The 16,655-nt window shown below is 45.1% G+C and overlaps 1 protein-coding gene and 1 long non-coding RNA gene across 2 annotated transcripts in view; one reads left to right on the forward strand and one right to left on the reverse strand.

The window, feature by feature from the left end:
- PITPNA (phosphatidylinositol transfer protein alpha) overlaps window positions 1-16,655 on the reverse strand; it is a 71,904-nt gene that overhangs the window by 54,978 nt on the left and 271 nt on the right. Inside the window, exon 2 of the mRNA XM_077294458.1 lies at window positions 8,748-8,778. Within this exon, the coding sequence (XP_077150573.1) occupies window positions 8,748-8,778 (31 nt within the window). The remainder of the gene's footprint in view (window positions 1-8,747; window positions 8,779-16,655) is intronic.
- Window positions 14,995-16,655, forward strand: part of LOC143815344 (uncharacterized) — a 31,758-nt gene continuing 30,097 nt past the window's right edge. The window contains exon 1 of the long non-coding RNA XR_013223723.1: window positions 14,995-15,498. This is a non-coding gene — a long non-coding RNA (uncharacterized LOC143815344). The remainder of the gene's footprint in view (window positions 15,499-16,655) is intronic.

A 16,655-nucleotide genomic window follows, 5' to 3' on the forward strand; every position in this document is an offset into this window, starting at 1 on the left:
GGACATACGTGCCATCACTCCCTTAGGAAATGTGTATGCAAGACCTAAGTTAGGATATATGTCTCTCTCTATTGTGAAACCAAACAGGTCGGAGCAGTCCAGCAAATACTGTAACTTACAAGACAAGATACTCCGATCCACAGCTCTGGTCAAAATTAGGAGACCACTGCAAAATGTTCAGTTTGTCTGATTTTTCTCTTTATAAAATGTAAATTGTTCTTTTATTCTATGAACTACTGACAACATGTATCCGAAGTTCCAAGCAATACATTTTATATTTGTTTTCTGAAAATGAGAAATGGTCAAAATAACAAAAAAATGCAAAGTTCATAATCATTTAGAAACAACAATACTAATGTTTTAACTCGGGAAGAGTTCAGAGATCAATATTTTGTGGAATAACCATGATTTGTAATCACAGTGTTCATGCGTCTTGGCATGCTTTCCACTAGTCTTTCACACTGCTTTTGGGTGACCTTATGCCACTCCTGGTACAAAAATGTAATAAGTTCTTATTTGTTTGATGGCTTATGACTATCCATCTTCCTCTTGATTACATCCCAGAGGTTTTCAATGGGGTTCAGGTCTGGAGATTGGGCTGGCCATGACAGGGATTTGATGTGGTGGCCCTTCATCCACACATTGATTGACCTAGCTGTGTGGCATGGCGCATTGTGCTGCTGGAAAAACCAGTCTTAAGAGTTGGGGAACATTGCCTGAGCAGAAGGAATCAACTTTTTCCAGGATAACCTTGTATGCGGCTTGATTCATACGTCCTTCGCAAAGATTAACCTGCCCAATTCCAGCCTTGCTGAAGCATCCCCAGATCATCACCGATCCTCCACCAAATTTCACAGTGGGTGCGAGACACTGTGGCTTGTACGCCTCTCCAGGTTTCCATCTTACCATTAGACAACAAGGTGTTGTCAGAAGTTTATAAAATAAAACAATTTACATTTTACCAACTATAGAACTATACTGCATTTCTAATTGGAGGGATTTGCGAATATTATTATTACACATTGGGATAGGATCTTGGAGATGGGAATACCTCTACATATAATATATACTATATATTATACTTCTCAGGAGGATCTAGACCAGTGCTTATCGGCAGATTGCCATGACTGCTGTCTTCCTGAGGACCCCCTTTGTGTATATGCATTGCCCAAGCACAGCGGCACACATACTTTAGAATGGACTAATTATCAACACTCCTCTCTAACAAGGTTCATCCAAAATTGCCATTTTTTACCTTTAGAAATGTAACCAAACTTTGGGGGATGGCAGAGATGGATGAAATACAGAACTCTGCTATCCCTGGCAGTGCCATCAAATGTGGACATGTTCGACTCTCGCTCCACTAAAAAGTAGGACTCAGGAGGACCCCCAGCCGTTCTTGTGACAGTCGGGGGTCAGATACTTCTCAACCAACCACACTTTTAGGCCAATTACACACACATTTTGATGTTTTTCAGTGATTGTTTTTCACAGTGTTTTCTTAAAATGCAGAAAACAAAAGTGTAATACAAACAGGGTATTAATTATTCATTAATAGAAATACTTATTTCCTTTGTTGAATAAGGACTATCGATTCTCAATGAATAAGTCTATTCTGAACACTGAACAAGTTTCTTGCTCTCTGTGGTGATTCATCATTCCAGATGCCTTAGTCATTAGGGGCTGGTTAATGTATAAACTGGGCTGTCTTCTCTATTAGCTCAGCGAGTCTTTCTTCATATTTAGACTCTCTTTTACTTTGTGGTATACTCATAGTACATGTACTAAGAGGTTAGTTCCCATAGTCACCATTTGTTATATCTACAGACGTATTGGGACACACCTCAAAATGATCGATTTCAGCTTTTTCCATTCATTCTCCTTGCCATGTGTGCATGAAATCCAGCCCCATGCCATGTGTGCATACAATCCAGCCCCATGCCATGTGTGCATACAATCCAGCCCCATGCCATGTGTGCATACAATCCAGCCCCATGCCATGTGTGCATACAATCCAGCCCCATGCCATGTGTGCATACAATCCAGCCCCTTGCCATGTGTGCATACAATCCAGCCCCATGCCATGTGTGCATACAATCCAGCCCCATGCCATGTGTGCATACAATCCAGCCCCATGCCATGTGCGCATAAAATCCAGCCCCATGCCATGTGCGCATAAAATCCAGCCCCTTGCCATGTGCGCATAAAATCCAGCCCCTTGCCATGTGCGCATAAAATCCAGCCCCTTGCCATGTGCGCATAAAATCCAGCCCCTTGCCATGTGCGCATAAAATCCAGCCCCTTGCCATGTGCGCATAAAATCCAGCCCCTTGCCATGTGCGCATAAAATCCAGCCCCGTGCCATGTGCGCATAAAATCCAGCCCCGTGCCATGTGCGCATAAAATCCAGCCCCGTGCCATGTGCGCATAAAATCCAGCCCCGTGCCATGTGCGCATAAAATCCAGCCCCGTGCCATGTGCGCATAAAATCCAGCCCCGTGCCATGTGCGCATAAAATCCAGCCCCGTGCCATGTGCGCATAAAATCCAGCCCCGTGCCATGTGCGCATAAAATCCAGCCCCGTGCCATGTGCGCATAAAATCCAGCCCCGTGCCATGTGCGCATAAAATCCAGCCCCGTGCCATGTGCGCATAAAATCCAGCCCCGTGCCATGTGCGCATAAAATCCAGCCCCGTGCCATGTGCGCATAAAATCCAGCCCTGTGCCATGTGCGCATAAAATCCAGCCCCGTGCCATGTGCGCATAAAGTCCAGCCCCTTGCCATGTAATCTGCCTTTACTAGCATTTGTGAAAGAATGGGTCATTTTCTCACTGAATTTGACTTTGGTACTGTAATAGGATGTCACCACTGTAACAAAGTAATTCCTGAAGTTCCTGCCCTCCTAAATATGACACAATCAACTTTTGAGGAGTACTATTGTAAAGTGGAAGCATTTAGGAACCACAGCAACTCAGCCCACGAAGTGGAGACCACCTAAAGTTACAGAGCGGGGTCACTGAGTGCTGAGGCACATAGTGCATAAAAGTCACCAACTCACTGCTGACCCCATAACTGCAGAGCCCCAAACCTCAGGAATTAACATTAGCACAAAGACTGTGCACCAGGAGATCCATGCACGGCTCTAACAATCCTCGCAAAGGGTGCCCGATAATTCGAGCAGACCCCTCTTCATGAATTGGGAGTGTCAGGCGAGCTACGCACACCTCACCACAAATCATAATCTAGAATTGTGGCATGGCGAACTTCGCCACTCGTCTTGAATTTGACGAGTATCGTTTCCAATGTCCCAACTATCTCCACTTTGTCGTAGCTGGGCAAAAATGGCGTGAACTCCACAAATTGCGTAATTTTCTAAAATTATCACTTTTCGAAGATTTTTTTTTTTTTTTTTTTTTAAACAGAATACTAGTTTAAAATCTTTGATGAATCAGCCCATAAGTGTACATCTATTAAGTGACTCTTACTTTGTGCCACAAATTTGCACCAAAATTACATTAGGGCACACCCCTTTCTACAAAGCCATGCTCGTTCCAACAAAGTCTCAGCTTCTACTCAAAGACGACGCACAAAGCAGCTAAAAACACACAAATATGGAGCAAGTACAGTTTGATGCAAATTGCATCATTTAGTTTGATAAATCGCTCCCAGTGTATCAATTTTGTCGAAAGCCCCAGTTCACACATGTTGGATTTCAAAAGTAATTGAGCACAAATTCTGCCCCCCAAACCCAAGGGAAATTTGCACAATAATCAGCATCTCATGCATTTGAATGGGCCCTGTTCACCTGCAACTGTGAATTTTAATACAGATTTCCAGCTGGACGTTGGGGGGAAAAAATGGATTAGTAACATGTCACCTACTTAGGTCAGAGATCATGAGGCTAGCCCCAGTGACTGAATTAGGCCAGCGTCACACTCAGCATATGTAAATACGGTCCGTTTTTTACGGCCGTAATACGCAGAAAAGTCCCCAAAATAGTGATCCTTATGTCATCCGTAGGCAGGGTGTGGCAGCATATTTTGCGCATGGCATCCTCCGTATGTAATCCGTATGGCATCCGTACTGCGATATTTTCTCGCAGGCTTGCAAAACCGACATCTAATGGATTTATGTGCTCAAATGTTCGTTAAAACATATATATATATATATATTTATTTATTTTTTTATTTTTTCTGTATTTGTATTTAATTCAGCGCGGGATACCGGTGCGTATTTCTCGCAAGTCACACTGCTGGTCCGTGTGTAATCCGTATTTTTCTCGCCCCCATAGACTTTCATTGGCGATTTTTTTTTGCGCATTACGGTGACAAACGCAGCATGCTGCGATTTTGTCTGGCCGTAGAAGACCGTATAATACGGATCCGTAAAATACGGCTGATAGGAGCTGGGCCATAGAGAATCATTGGGCCGTGTGTTATGCGTATTTTACGGGTGTATTTTCTGCGCTCATACGTCCATAAAACTCGCCAGTGTGACGCCGGCCTTCTACTAACTAGCAGACATGTAGCTCATCCGCCATATAAGTCCCAAAGTAAGGCTCAGATCTGCTGTGGAAACACACAATTGAAGGGTTACAGTAGATGTCTTGATGGGCTGTGCATTATTAGGGGAGGGAGCAGACAAATTCGGTACATGCCACAAGACCAAGAACTACTTGTTTCCCCCAGTTTGATAAAGTCACATTACCAAAGGAGGTTGTTACACAATGTAATTATGGAGAACACTGGCATTAAATAAGAACACAAACTATTCTGGAAAAAAAAAAAATTTGTCCACTTTCACCAGACTATTTCCTGTATTTTTATAGAGATTTCAACGGGGAAAAAAAAAAAAGAAAATCCACAGGAGAAAAGAATCTTTTAAAAGAGGTCATTTGGCAGCTTAGGACAATATTAATCAGCTTCAGCAGCATGGCGGAGGGAAGGACTTACAGTGTTAAATAACACTCACGGTGAATAACCATTTTGTACTTTTGGACTTTGCAGCTTTGTGTTAGTCACCGGGTATATGCAGATACTGCGAAGGCTAATTATGGAGGATTCAGAAGCATTTCGTTACAAGGCTGGCCCGAGGAACAATCAGGGAGCCAGGAACAAAAAGTGTACTAAACAAACAGGAATGCTCTTTAGAGAACAGAAACTAAAAATACCTGGGTGTCGAAGATAGTGGTAAAGGGGAACTGTGGTGGGGCTCACGACCGGAAATTCAACTTACCCTTGGGATCAAATAAATAAAAGTAACACTCTGGAAAAAGGTTTACATTACCTACACTAATGATTAACCAGCAGAGCGACCATTACAGAACACAGGGGATAATTAGAGTTACAAATCCTTTACTTTAAGCCAATCAGAAACATTTAAAAACATTGGCTGGTACCTCTGCCTTCTCCACCATTTCAAGTTTTATTCATTCTTTTTTAGATTTCGATGAGAAAATGTGAAACTTTCCAGCACGCAATGCGGAACGTGATCAACGATGTCCGCTCCTCCTAATATCCATAGCTTCCCACCAGTGTGCACTCATAGAAAGCTTTACAGAACCTGCCCAAATAACATTTATCTTGTCAAAGGGGGCGGGTTCATGTAAGACCCCACCCCCAAATGGTAACACCCAGTTGTCAATTTCTAGGACAAATAACCGAAGAACAGAATGGCGCTTAAAAAAAATAAATAAATAAAAATGTGTAACTTTCTAACGTGTAACTTCCTCTTTTAAAGGGAATCCGCAGTGAAATATAGCAAGACCTAGAGCGCACAAATGCACCTTTTACTTGTAAACGTGAGAAAAAAATACTTCAACATGGCGGCTGAGGATGATGCAACTAGGAAGAGAGTCATAACTTTTTTTTTTTTTTTTTATTTAACATCCCCCCCTCCCCTTAGACTGACAGATTTCTTCCAATACACACATATGCTATACATAGTCATCCTAGTCACAAGTACGTTCTCTCTGAAAGACCACACAGTAAAACATTTGGCAATAATGCAGCCGGTGGCATCTGATTCACACTGCCTGTAGTTCGGCCATATTGCACAGCCACTAACATTATCAAGATTTGTGGTTACCCACATAAAAAAATAAAAGCTCAAAATCACAGTAAAAATGACCCATAGTGCAGCTGACTGGTTCAGTTTGCCCTACATGTGGCCACCACTGAGGGTGCGCATTACAGCTCGTACCACTCTGAATGCTGTCAGTGGTCTGTGACTGTTTATGTGGCTTCAGAAGTCACCTATGACGCATTAACGGTGTGAATGACGATTAAACCCTGAAAAGAGGTGAATAAATCACCAAGAGACTGTACTAGTGCGAGAAAAAGAAGAAAGCACGCTATATCAGGTTATCTACTATATAATTGTCTAAGGGTCACTTCCGTCTGTCTGTCCTATTGTCTGTCACGGATATTCATTCGTCGCGGCCTCTGTCTGTCATGGAATCCAAGTCGCTGATTGGTCGCGGCAAAACGCCCACGACCAATGAGCGACGCGCACAGTCCAGAAGAAAATGGCCGCTCCTTACTCCCCGCACTCACTGCCCGCATACGCTGTCCGGTCACCGCTCACACAGGGTTAATGCCGGCAGTAACGGACCGTGTTATGCCGCGGGTAACGCACTCCGTAACCGCTGCTTATTAACCCTGTGTGTCCCCAATTTTTTTTACTATTGATGCAGCCTATGCGGCGTCAATAGTAAAAAAATATAATGTGAAAAATAAAAAAACAAAAAACCTGCTATACTCACCCTCCGCAATTCGCCAAGCCGCTGGCGCCGGCCGCCATCTTCCGTTCCCGGCGATGTATTGTGAAATTACCCAGAAGACTTAGCGGTCTCGCAAGACCGCTAAGTCTTCTGGGTAATTTCGCAATACATCCTGGGAAAGGAAGATGGCGGCCGGCGCCAGCGGCTCGGCGGATTCCAAGCGTCGGTAACCGCTTCCTGGATACAGGCGCAACGGAAGGTGAGTATATAACTATTTTTTATTTTAATTTTTTTTTAACAGGGATATCATGCCCACATTGCTATATGCGTGGGCTGCGCAATGTACTGCGTGGGCTGCGCAATGTACTGCGTGGGCTGCGCAATGTACTGCGTGGGCTGCGCAATGTACTGCGTGGGCTGCGCAATGTACTGCGTGGGCTGCGCAATGTACTGCGTGGGCTGCGCAATGTACTGCGTGGGCTGCGCAATGTACTGCGTGGGCTGTGCTATACACTACGCATACATATTCTAGAATACCCGATGCGTTAGAATCGGGCCACCATCTAGTGTAAGATAAATACCATGCCACCCAACTCATACATAATTGAAGAGGTCTGGTCACCAGGTCACTTTTTTGTTCTTATTTTACTTCCGCTGCCCCAATGAATACAATTCCAGAGATACAGGCCTTTATATTTAGTGGTAATTATTACAGTCTTTACAAGGGAGCATGGCTCAGAGTAATTATACAAAGCAGCCAAAGACACGCCCCAGAGGATCCTCTATTGCCACGCCCCCTTAATAAAGACGACCAAAAATTTGCACTAAATATAAACTCCCTTATCTCTGGAACCGTACGGTGGATTTTCAAAAACAAAGAAGTGGAATATTCAGGGGAGCAGTGTAAATAAGGAAGACTATTCACATCTGCACTAAATTAAATTTATAACACCTCTGCAGCTGCTGTGATTGGGGTCTTAGCTGTAAGCGCAGTATTTGTAAAGTCCTCTCAGTACAATAAGACAGTGACATAGTAATCTTTGTTATGGATGATCAGTGGATTACAGGTATCAGGGCTTTCTTCACTGTCTGCTTAAACAACTGACATATATGATGCTTTAACAAACAGCATCCATGGCAATCCGCAGCTAATCAATGATTTACAATTACACTGTACGCTTCATGCTTCACTTCACTGGACTTTTGTTATGGAGTCTACTGTCCTAAAGGAAGACTACAGTGACAAATACCCGCTCCCTCCAGGGAAGCACCCTTCGTTTTAGGAAACATCAGAGCAATAAATGTAAGTGCTGGGTGTGATTGCTGCCAGACAGGTACGGGCTTAGTCACATAGGGTAGACTCCGGAAAATCTACATTCAGCAGATAGTTACTTGTACAGTTTCTATTTACAGCAGAATAAAGACTTTAAAGTCGCAGACATATTTTTGTTGGATGAATGCAGAGAATTGTTGTTTTGCGACACATGTCACTTTGTGACCCAAGCCTTAATGGGATGTCTTTGATGACTATGTCAGTGACTGCAGACTTGTACCACAAGGCCGGACAACCCCTTTAAATAGTTATCTTAAAAATAAAATTTATCACTGTAAATACATGATCATGGGGGTCTGACTGCTAGGACCCCAACCAATCCAGAGTACGGGAAGTGAGAATGCAGCGGTTGAGCGCATGTGTGACCTCTGCACCATTCACTATTTTTTAATAGCGGTGGTTCCACATGTGCACTACTGCTCCATTCACAGGAGGAACATAGGTCCCCCCTTTATCCAGATGAGTGAGGGGTTCCCCCACTGATCAGTCACTAATTACCTATCCTGTAAACAGGTGATACACCTTATTCGCAGGAGAAACCCTGGCGATCACCCCAGGGCAGAGCAGGTTTCAGACAAGGTCAGCTGGTGGAGCCATCCTATGTCTCCAAGTTTTCTGATCATGTGTCAGCCATGGAACATCACGAAAAAGGGAATTTTAGTGTAATGAATAGTAGGAGACGTTCTTCTTACCTCCTCCACAGACACGGGCAACACAACTCGGCTGCAAAAGAAAGAAAACAAAAGTGAGACATAAACAGAAAAATGTGCACAGGCAGCAAAGTTTATTTCCACTGACTAACATCCAAGGAAATCATGTCAAAATCTATTTTCAGAGAACGGTAAATTTACAGAATGTTTTCTTCCAAGCCTTTTCCTTTAGAAGTTGCGACTAACAGGAAAGATGATGGTAACTAACGTTAGTGGAATATTTCAGAAACCATTTCAGAGGACCTGCTCACCCTGCTGACATCTTGGGTATTGTTACACTCCCCATAAAACGAGAAGGCGGAGGCATCTATGCCATTCCTCTTGTAAGGCCACGGTCACACGATCAGTATTTGGCCAGTATTTTACATCAGTATTTGTAAGCCAAAACCAGGAGTGGAAGAATCAGAGGAAAAGTATAATATAAACACGTCACCACTTCTGCATTTATCACCCACGCCTGATAATGGCTTACAAATACTGATGTCAAATACTGAACGTGTGAACACGACCTTAATGTACAAATGAACTGACCTTTGTGGCTATGCAATAGGCCGTTTTATCACGGACAACGACTGTCTGGCCCCAGACTGTGATATATGGACCAATCGTGGGTCAAAGAACAATTTTAGCGGGAAGGCAAATAAACATTTCTATCTTATTTGATAGGTTGATGCCTCTTTAAAAGCTTTGTGCATCAGTGGGGATCTGGGTCTTGAGACCCCCACCAGTGGCTCAGAGAGCTCACCTTCTGCATAAGGGCAATCACATAAGAGTATGGACTAATGGACTTTCTCTCCAGCCCATACTCTGCCATGTCTGTCCATGCCACAGCTGAGAGCTTCTGCCCTGTGGTTTCAGTGATAACCAGGCAGAAAAGTAATTTAAGGTCACAAATGGATGGAGGATAACAGTAAAAAAAAACAAAAAAAAAACACCGGAACAAAACCACAAAATGGAAAGTTAAAGTTTCTTTTAACTTTTATAATCAATATTAATCTACAAATAATGAGAAAAAGAACGCTGTAAATTGCATACCATTGGATTGGTAACTGGCTATTGAAGTATTTCTGTACATGGCATGATAGTAAGACAATGTGTAAGACTCACAGAAGACACTTGTGAGTGTGAACTGCGCCATGATATGTAATACTTTCTTCTAATCAATAAAGAATTCACAGGAAATTCAAGGTAACCTTCATCTCTCCAGCGCTTCTTACAAGGCTCTGGACTGACCACCTGACATTGTGCAATGATTCCATGTGTAACTGGATAAGTCCACACTGAGGATTTGCTACAAAAAAAAAAAAAAAAAAAATTTGCACAGAAATGTAGACTATTGGACATTACAGTCCATTAAGCTGGGGCTGAAAGGCAATATTGACCACAACACAGGTCAAAGGTTGCTATATACCGCCGCTGCATCTCAGAATAGTGCAAGTAAGGGAGGTGGCTCTGCTACAAGCAAGGCACCGCGACATACTACTGGCAAAAATTGGCTTTTATTTTTAAATCTGCTTGTCACAGTACCAGGATGCAGCGAGACCTCATTTACTTGCACTATGTTTTGATGTAGCAGTGATCTACAAGACCCATGTAGTGGTCCTAGTGACCATGTAGACCCCCACCTTATAGCAAGGGCTGTGGAGTTGGTGTCCAATTTGGTTGAGTCAGAGTTGGAGTCTGTATAAAATGAACCAACTCTGACAATCTAATATATAAAGGTGTGTGTGTGTGTGTGTGTGTGTGTGTGTGTGTGTGTGTGTGTGTGTGTGTGTGTGTGTGTGTGTGTGTGTGTGTGTGTGTGTGTGTGTGTCCGGGATTGGCATCTGCACCGTGTGTGTGTGTCCGGAATTAGCATCTGCACCGTTGCAGATGTGAGCAAGGGGGACTTAAAGAATGAGAGCGATGGCACCAAGGAGTATATACCGTACAGTTGCTAAGGTGGGGCCCCGACATGGGATACTCACCACACACGGGGATATGAACACACACACAAAATGCGCCACACACTACCACGTGCTTGAACACACATACCACCTATATACACACATACCACCTATATACCAACCTCACCACATATAAGTCGAAACACAAAAGTCACCGCTCAAAACTCGCAACATGCAAAACTCACCTCATGGAAAACTCGCCACACGCAAAACTTGCACACGTGGAAAAATTGCCACATGCTCAAAAGTTGCAACACATGGAAAAGTTGCCTCACATAAAACTCGCCACGCGCAAAACTTGCTGCACACAACTTGCTACATTAACCTGTCACATGCAACTTGACACACAAAAGTCGCTACATGCATGTCGCCACACGCAACTCAACACACACAACGTGACACATGAAACTCGACCTAACACACACACAAGTCTGGTATTATCCTTCAATAATAAAAATCTGATTAATAAGCAGACAAACTACAAGAGCAACAACTGTACCATATAGGAAATACGGCAGCTGTCAGTCACATGACCAGTCTATTATGTGTATGTGTGAGCTAATATATACTGCCAGGGGGTGGGCTTACTGTTGGCTGGGGATTTATCAGGCTGCCAATTTAGCTTACAAATACTGAGGTAAAAATACTGACCAAATAATGTGTGAAAAAGGTCTAATACAAGAGGAGATGACATACAGCAGGTATATACTATATAGAGGAGGAGATGACATACAGCAGGTATATACTATATAGAGGAGGAGATGACATACAGCAGGTATATACTATATAGAGGAGGAGATGACATACAGCAGGTATATACTATATAGAGGAGGAAATGACATACAGCAGGTATATACTATATAAAGGAGGAGATGACACACAGGTATATACTATTTACAGGAGATGACACAGGTATATACTATATACAGGAGGAGATGACACAGGTATATACAAGAGGAGATGACACACGTATATACTATATACAGGAGGAGATGACACACAGGTATATACTATATACAGGAGATGACACAGGTATATACTATATACAGGAGAAGATGACACACGTATATACTATATACAGGAGGAGATGACATACAGGTATATACTATATACAGGAGGAGATGACATACAGGTATATACTATATAAAAGAGATGACACAGGGATATAGAGGAGGAGATGACATACAGCAGGTATATACTATATACATGAGATGACACAGGTATATACTATATATAGGAGATGACATACAGGTATATACTACATACAGAAGAGATGACATACAGGTATATACTATATACAGGAGGAGATGACACATAGGTATATACAATATACAGGAGGAGATGACATACAGCAGGTATATACTATTTACAGGGGAGATGACATGTATATACTGAGGGGATAATGAGAGGTATGAGGTGAAAATGAAAAGGTGAGAGGAGAAATGAGAGGAATGAGGGAAAATAGTGGAGTGATCGGAAAATGACAGATGTGAGGTCGAAATGACAAGTGTTAGGGGGGAATAAGAGGAGTGAGGGGGAAAATAAGAAGTGAGGGGGAAAATCAGAGGTGTGAGGGAGAAAATGAGAGATGTGAGGGGGAAAATGAAAGATGTGAGGGGGAAAATGAGAGGGATGATGGGGAAATAAGAGAAGTGAGGTGCTATAAAAACCACAGATATTTACTATGCCCAGGCAACGCTGGGCTCTTCAGCTAGCATATAATAAATTGGGTACAGTGGTACAATGCAGGATGTGATATGTTTTCACAAGAATTTGGGAAAGTTCTGAAATGTCCTATGTCTGTTCCTGATCTCAGGACCTCTGCTTTTAGTTGAGATGAATCTGTGCTGCACTTTATGTACATGCTCAGTAGTGATCAGGGCTGTGGGGTCGTAGATGAGATGAATCTGTGCTGCACTTTATGCACATGCTCAGCAGTGACCAGTGCTGTGGGGTCAGGAGTCTGGGAAATTGAGGAGTCAGAGTTAGTGATTTGGCTTACCAACTTCACAGCCCTGCTTATAGTGCTAGAACATGACCTACGAGGAAATGCAGAAGTCTTCAGTTTTAATCCTAGAGGCGTAGTTAGGAGACGCTGATAGCAAATGTGTTCTGTGTGATGGTGCCAGGGGGCAATGACATACCGCTGTGCCTTGGCCAGGATATCTGATTATTACTAGCACATTATCACTGATGTCCAATCTATGCTGGCAGATTTATATTATAATCTGCCTGATCTCCAATGTAAATTATATTTATGATCCTAAGAGTTGCGTTAGGACAAGTCATTTTTGGGTATCCTCCAAGAGCTCAATGGGGTGTGCCCAATATCAAGGTCAAAGCCAAATTATGCCTGTTAATCAAACAATGGCAGTGATGCCACATGATGAATGGGCTACATTGTACAGTAGATGATTTCATGCTATCATCTGTCACAAGCAGGCTCACTCCAAGGCTGGGAGAAGACAGGGCCTTGCCAAGATCTCTAATCTACGTAGCCTACGCAGCACCCACAGCGTTATATACAGGCCATTCTCCAGGGAACACCAACAACAATTATTCTCCACCATGTATAGAAAAGACACATCTAACATTTCATTTGACAGACTAACACCATCCCACCACGCAACTCACATCACATACGGCAGATCTGGAACCAAGGAGTGTGAGAAAGCTGGATGACAATGGAAACCATGAGTGGACTTCTCCTTGGATAATTCAAGGAAAAATAAATAAAGTGTATAAATCACTGAATAGGATTTCTTAAACACCTTAAAAACGTAAGGAATTGAAGCCAAGCCACGGCGCTCTACCGGATCCGTCATATGATGCATGAAAACGGTACCGAACTGACCCCCACTGACTCACTGGGCCTCTCTAATATTACGGAATATGTGACGAAGGCTCCTGACGTCAGTTTTAATAAATTCTTGATTAAACAATTTTGGAGCATCTTTTCTTAGGTCTCCAAATGTCGTGGTCGCTCTGTTTGGAATACGCCTGAGGTTATATTGCAAATTTGGACATGAAAAAGTAAATGGGGCACATTGTCACCAGACAGGAACCGCCATTTTTACAAGCAAATCTAAAAAAAAAGAAAAAACAACTGGTGCTGACGTTTTGCGACTGGATGGTCTTGGCACCTTGCAGGCTGTAGTGTGACCCTGTTTGATTGCATTACGCTTGGACATTGCAGCTGCACATAGCGATCACGGGCCGCAAGATCTGAGTTGTGGCCAAAGTTGCTGTGTAGCCCCAACCATGTTCACGTGGAAGTTTTTTTTTGTTTTTTTTTTTAAAGATTTTTGGAGTGGATCCTTTCCAAAATCCTACTCAAAATCTGCTTGAAAATCACTTCCTTTTCATTTCTATGGGGATTCAGTTTTAATGCTCAGTTGAGGGGTTTAAGAGCTTTTTTTTTTTTTTCCTAGAGAGGACAAGAAAGTTCAGATCATTTATTTGAAGTGGACCCTGAAGAAACTACTCCAGACTAGGCACTGTCTAATTAAAAGGCTAGAAAAAAGGTTTAAGGAAAAAAACTTTTCTCCCAAGAACAAGTTTGGGGAATGACCCTCTTCTCAGAAAAGATGTTCTGGAATTATAAGGCTACTTTCACACTAGCGTCGTTTGCAATACGTCGCAATGCGTCGTTTAGGAGAAAAAACGCATCCTGCAAAGTTGTCTGCAGGATGCGTTTTTTCTCCATACACTTGCATTAGCGACGCATTGCGACGTATGGCCACACATCGCATCCGTCGTGCGACAGATGCGTCGTGTTTTGGCGGACCTTCGGCACAAAAAAAGTTACATGTAACTTTTTTTTGTGCGTCGTGTCCGCCATTTCCGACGGAGCATGCGCGGCCGGAACTCCGCCCCGTCCTCCCCGGACATTACAATGGGGCAGCAGATGCGTTGAAAAACTGCATCCGTTGCCCCGTTGTGCTTTAATTTCACAGCATGCGTCGGTACGTCGGCCCGACTCACTGCGACGGGCCCGTACCGACGCTAGTGTGAAAGTAGCCTTACATGGCACTGAAAGTACTTACTAAACCAGGCACGTCCCGAGCCTCTTAAAGGGAACCTGTCAGCAGAAAAAACACTAAACCTGCAGATATGTGGTTAATCTGCAGGTTAATAGTGTTAATAACCTGTCCGGTCTCTCGTACTTAGCTGAATGCTGCGGGGAGAAAATCAACTTTATTCTCCCCGGCAACGACTGTTCAGTCTCTGCTCAGAGAATATAGAGAGGCAGCTGTAACTGCTCCCCCGACCCAGACTGACAGTCACTCTGCATTGGGGCCGGCTGTCAGTCAGTGCCAGGGGTGCTGGGAGGTTAGTATCTGCAGTGTTTTTTCTGGTGGCAGGTTTCTTTCAACGGTTCATGTAGTTTTTATTTTCTCATGAATTTCAGCTTGTATTTTGTAATTTACGTGAAAACTGTCAGCAAGCAAACGACCGGACAACCCCTTTTCTTCCCAGAATTCTCTTGGCAACAACAGCAGATGCCACACACGGATTAGTCCCATCATACTGGGCGAATACATGTAAGGATCCACAGACCTCAGGAGAAGGAGCCCAATCACAAACATTCTTGTCTTACACACAGGGACCAGTTCTACATAAGTGCAGCGCTGTGCAGGAAGTGGCTGGGTGCACGGCGCAATCCACCAGGAGACTGAGCACGATAACGTGACAAATGGCTCAGGACAGAGCTCCCGAGGATCAAGTGTCAGCGATCCCCGTCCATCACCCAGCAGGTGTCACAGCCACTACAGGCGGACAGACAGGTACAGCAGGTACTAAATCAAACCCGGCAGCCCAAAACGGACGCCACCCCAGCCCGGCAGCCCAAAACGGACGCCACCCCAGCCCGGCAGCCCAAAACGGACGCCACCCCAGCAGCCCAAAACGGACGCCACCCCAGCCCGGCAGCCCAAAACGGACGCCACCCCAGCAGCCCAAAACGGACGCCACCCCAGCCCGGCAGCCCAAAACGGACGCCACCCCAGCCCGGCAGCCCAAAACGGACGCCACGCCAGCTCAGCACGGACGCCAGCCCGGTAGCCCAGAACGGACGCCACGCCAGCCCAGAACGGACGCCAGCCCAGAACGGACGCCACGCCAGCCCAGAACGGACGCCACGCCAGCCCAGAACGGATGCCACGCCAGCTCAGCACGGACGCCAGCCCGGTAGCCCAGAACAGACGCCGCCCCAGCCCAGAACGGACGCCGCCCCAGCCCAGAACGGACGCCGCCCCAGCCCAGAACGGACGCCGCCCCAGCCCAGAACGGACGCCGCCCCAGCCCAGAACGGACGCCGCCCCAGCCCAGAACGGACGCCGCCCCAGCCCAGAACGGACGCCGCCCCAGCCCAGAACGGACGCCGCCCCAGCCCAGAACGGACGCCGCCCCAGCCCAGAACGGACGCCGCCCCAGCCCAGAACGGACGCCGCCCCAGCCCAGAACGGACACCGCGCCAGCCCAGAACGGACACCGCGCCAGCCCAGAACGGACGCCACGCCAGCCCAGAACGGACGCCACGCCAGCCCAGAACGGACGCCACGCCAGCCCAGAACGGACGCCACGCCAGCCCAGAACAGATGCCACACCAGCCCAGCAGCCCAGAACAGATGCCACACCAGCCCAGCAGCCCAGAACGGACGCCAGCCAGGTGGCCCAGGACAGACGCCATGCCAGCCCGGCAGCCCAGAACGGACGCCACACCAGCCCAGAACGGACGCCAGCACAGCACGGACGGCCCATTAGACCAACTGTTGGTACAGGTGTGATCTTCCTATAGATGTCCTCCATCCTAAAAATACAGCTTTCTCCCGGCAACACACATCCCGGTACCATTCCTCATCCACACGTCCCAGTTACGGTCCTCGTCCAGGTACAGATCCATTCCTCTCAAGTCCCGTCATTGCTCCTAGTCCTTCCACGT

This window comes from Ranitomeya variabilis, chromosome 3, assembly GCF_051348905.1.
Source record: "Ranitomeya variabilis isolate aRanVar5 chromosome 3, aRanVar5.hap1, whole genome shotgun sequence".
Lineage (NCBI taxonomy): Eukaryota > Metazoa > Chordata > Amphibia > Anura > Dendrobatidae > Ranitomeya > Ranitomeya variabilis.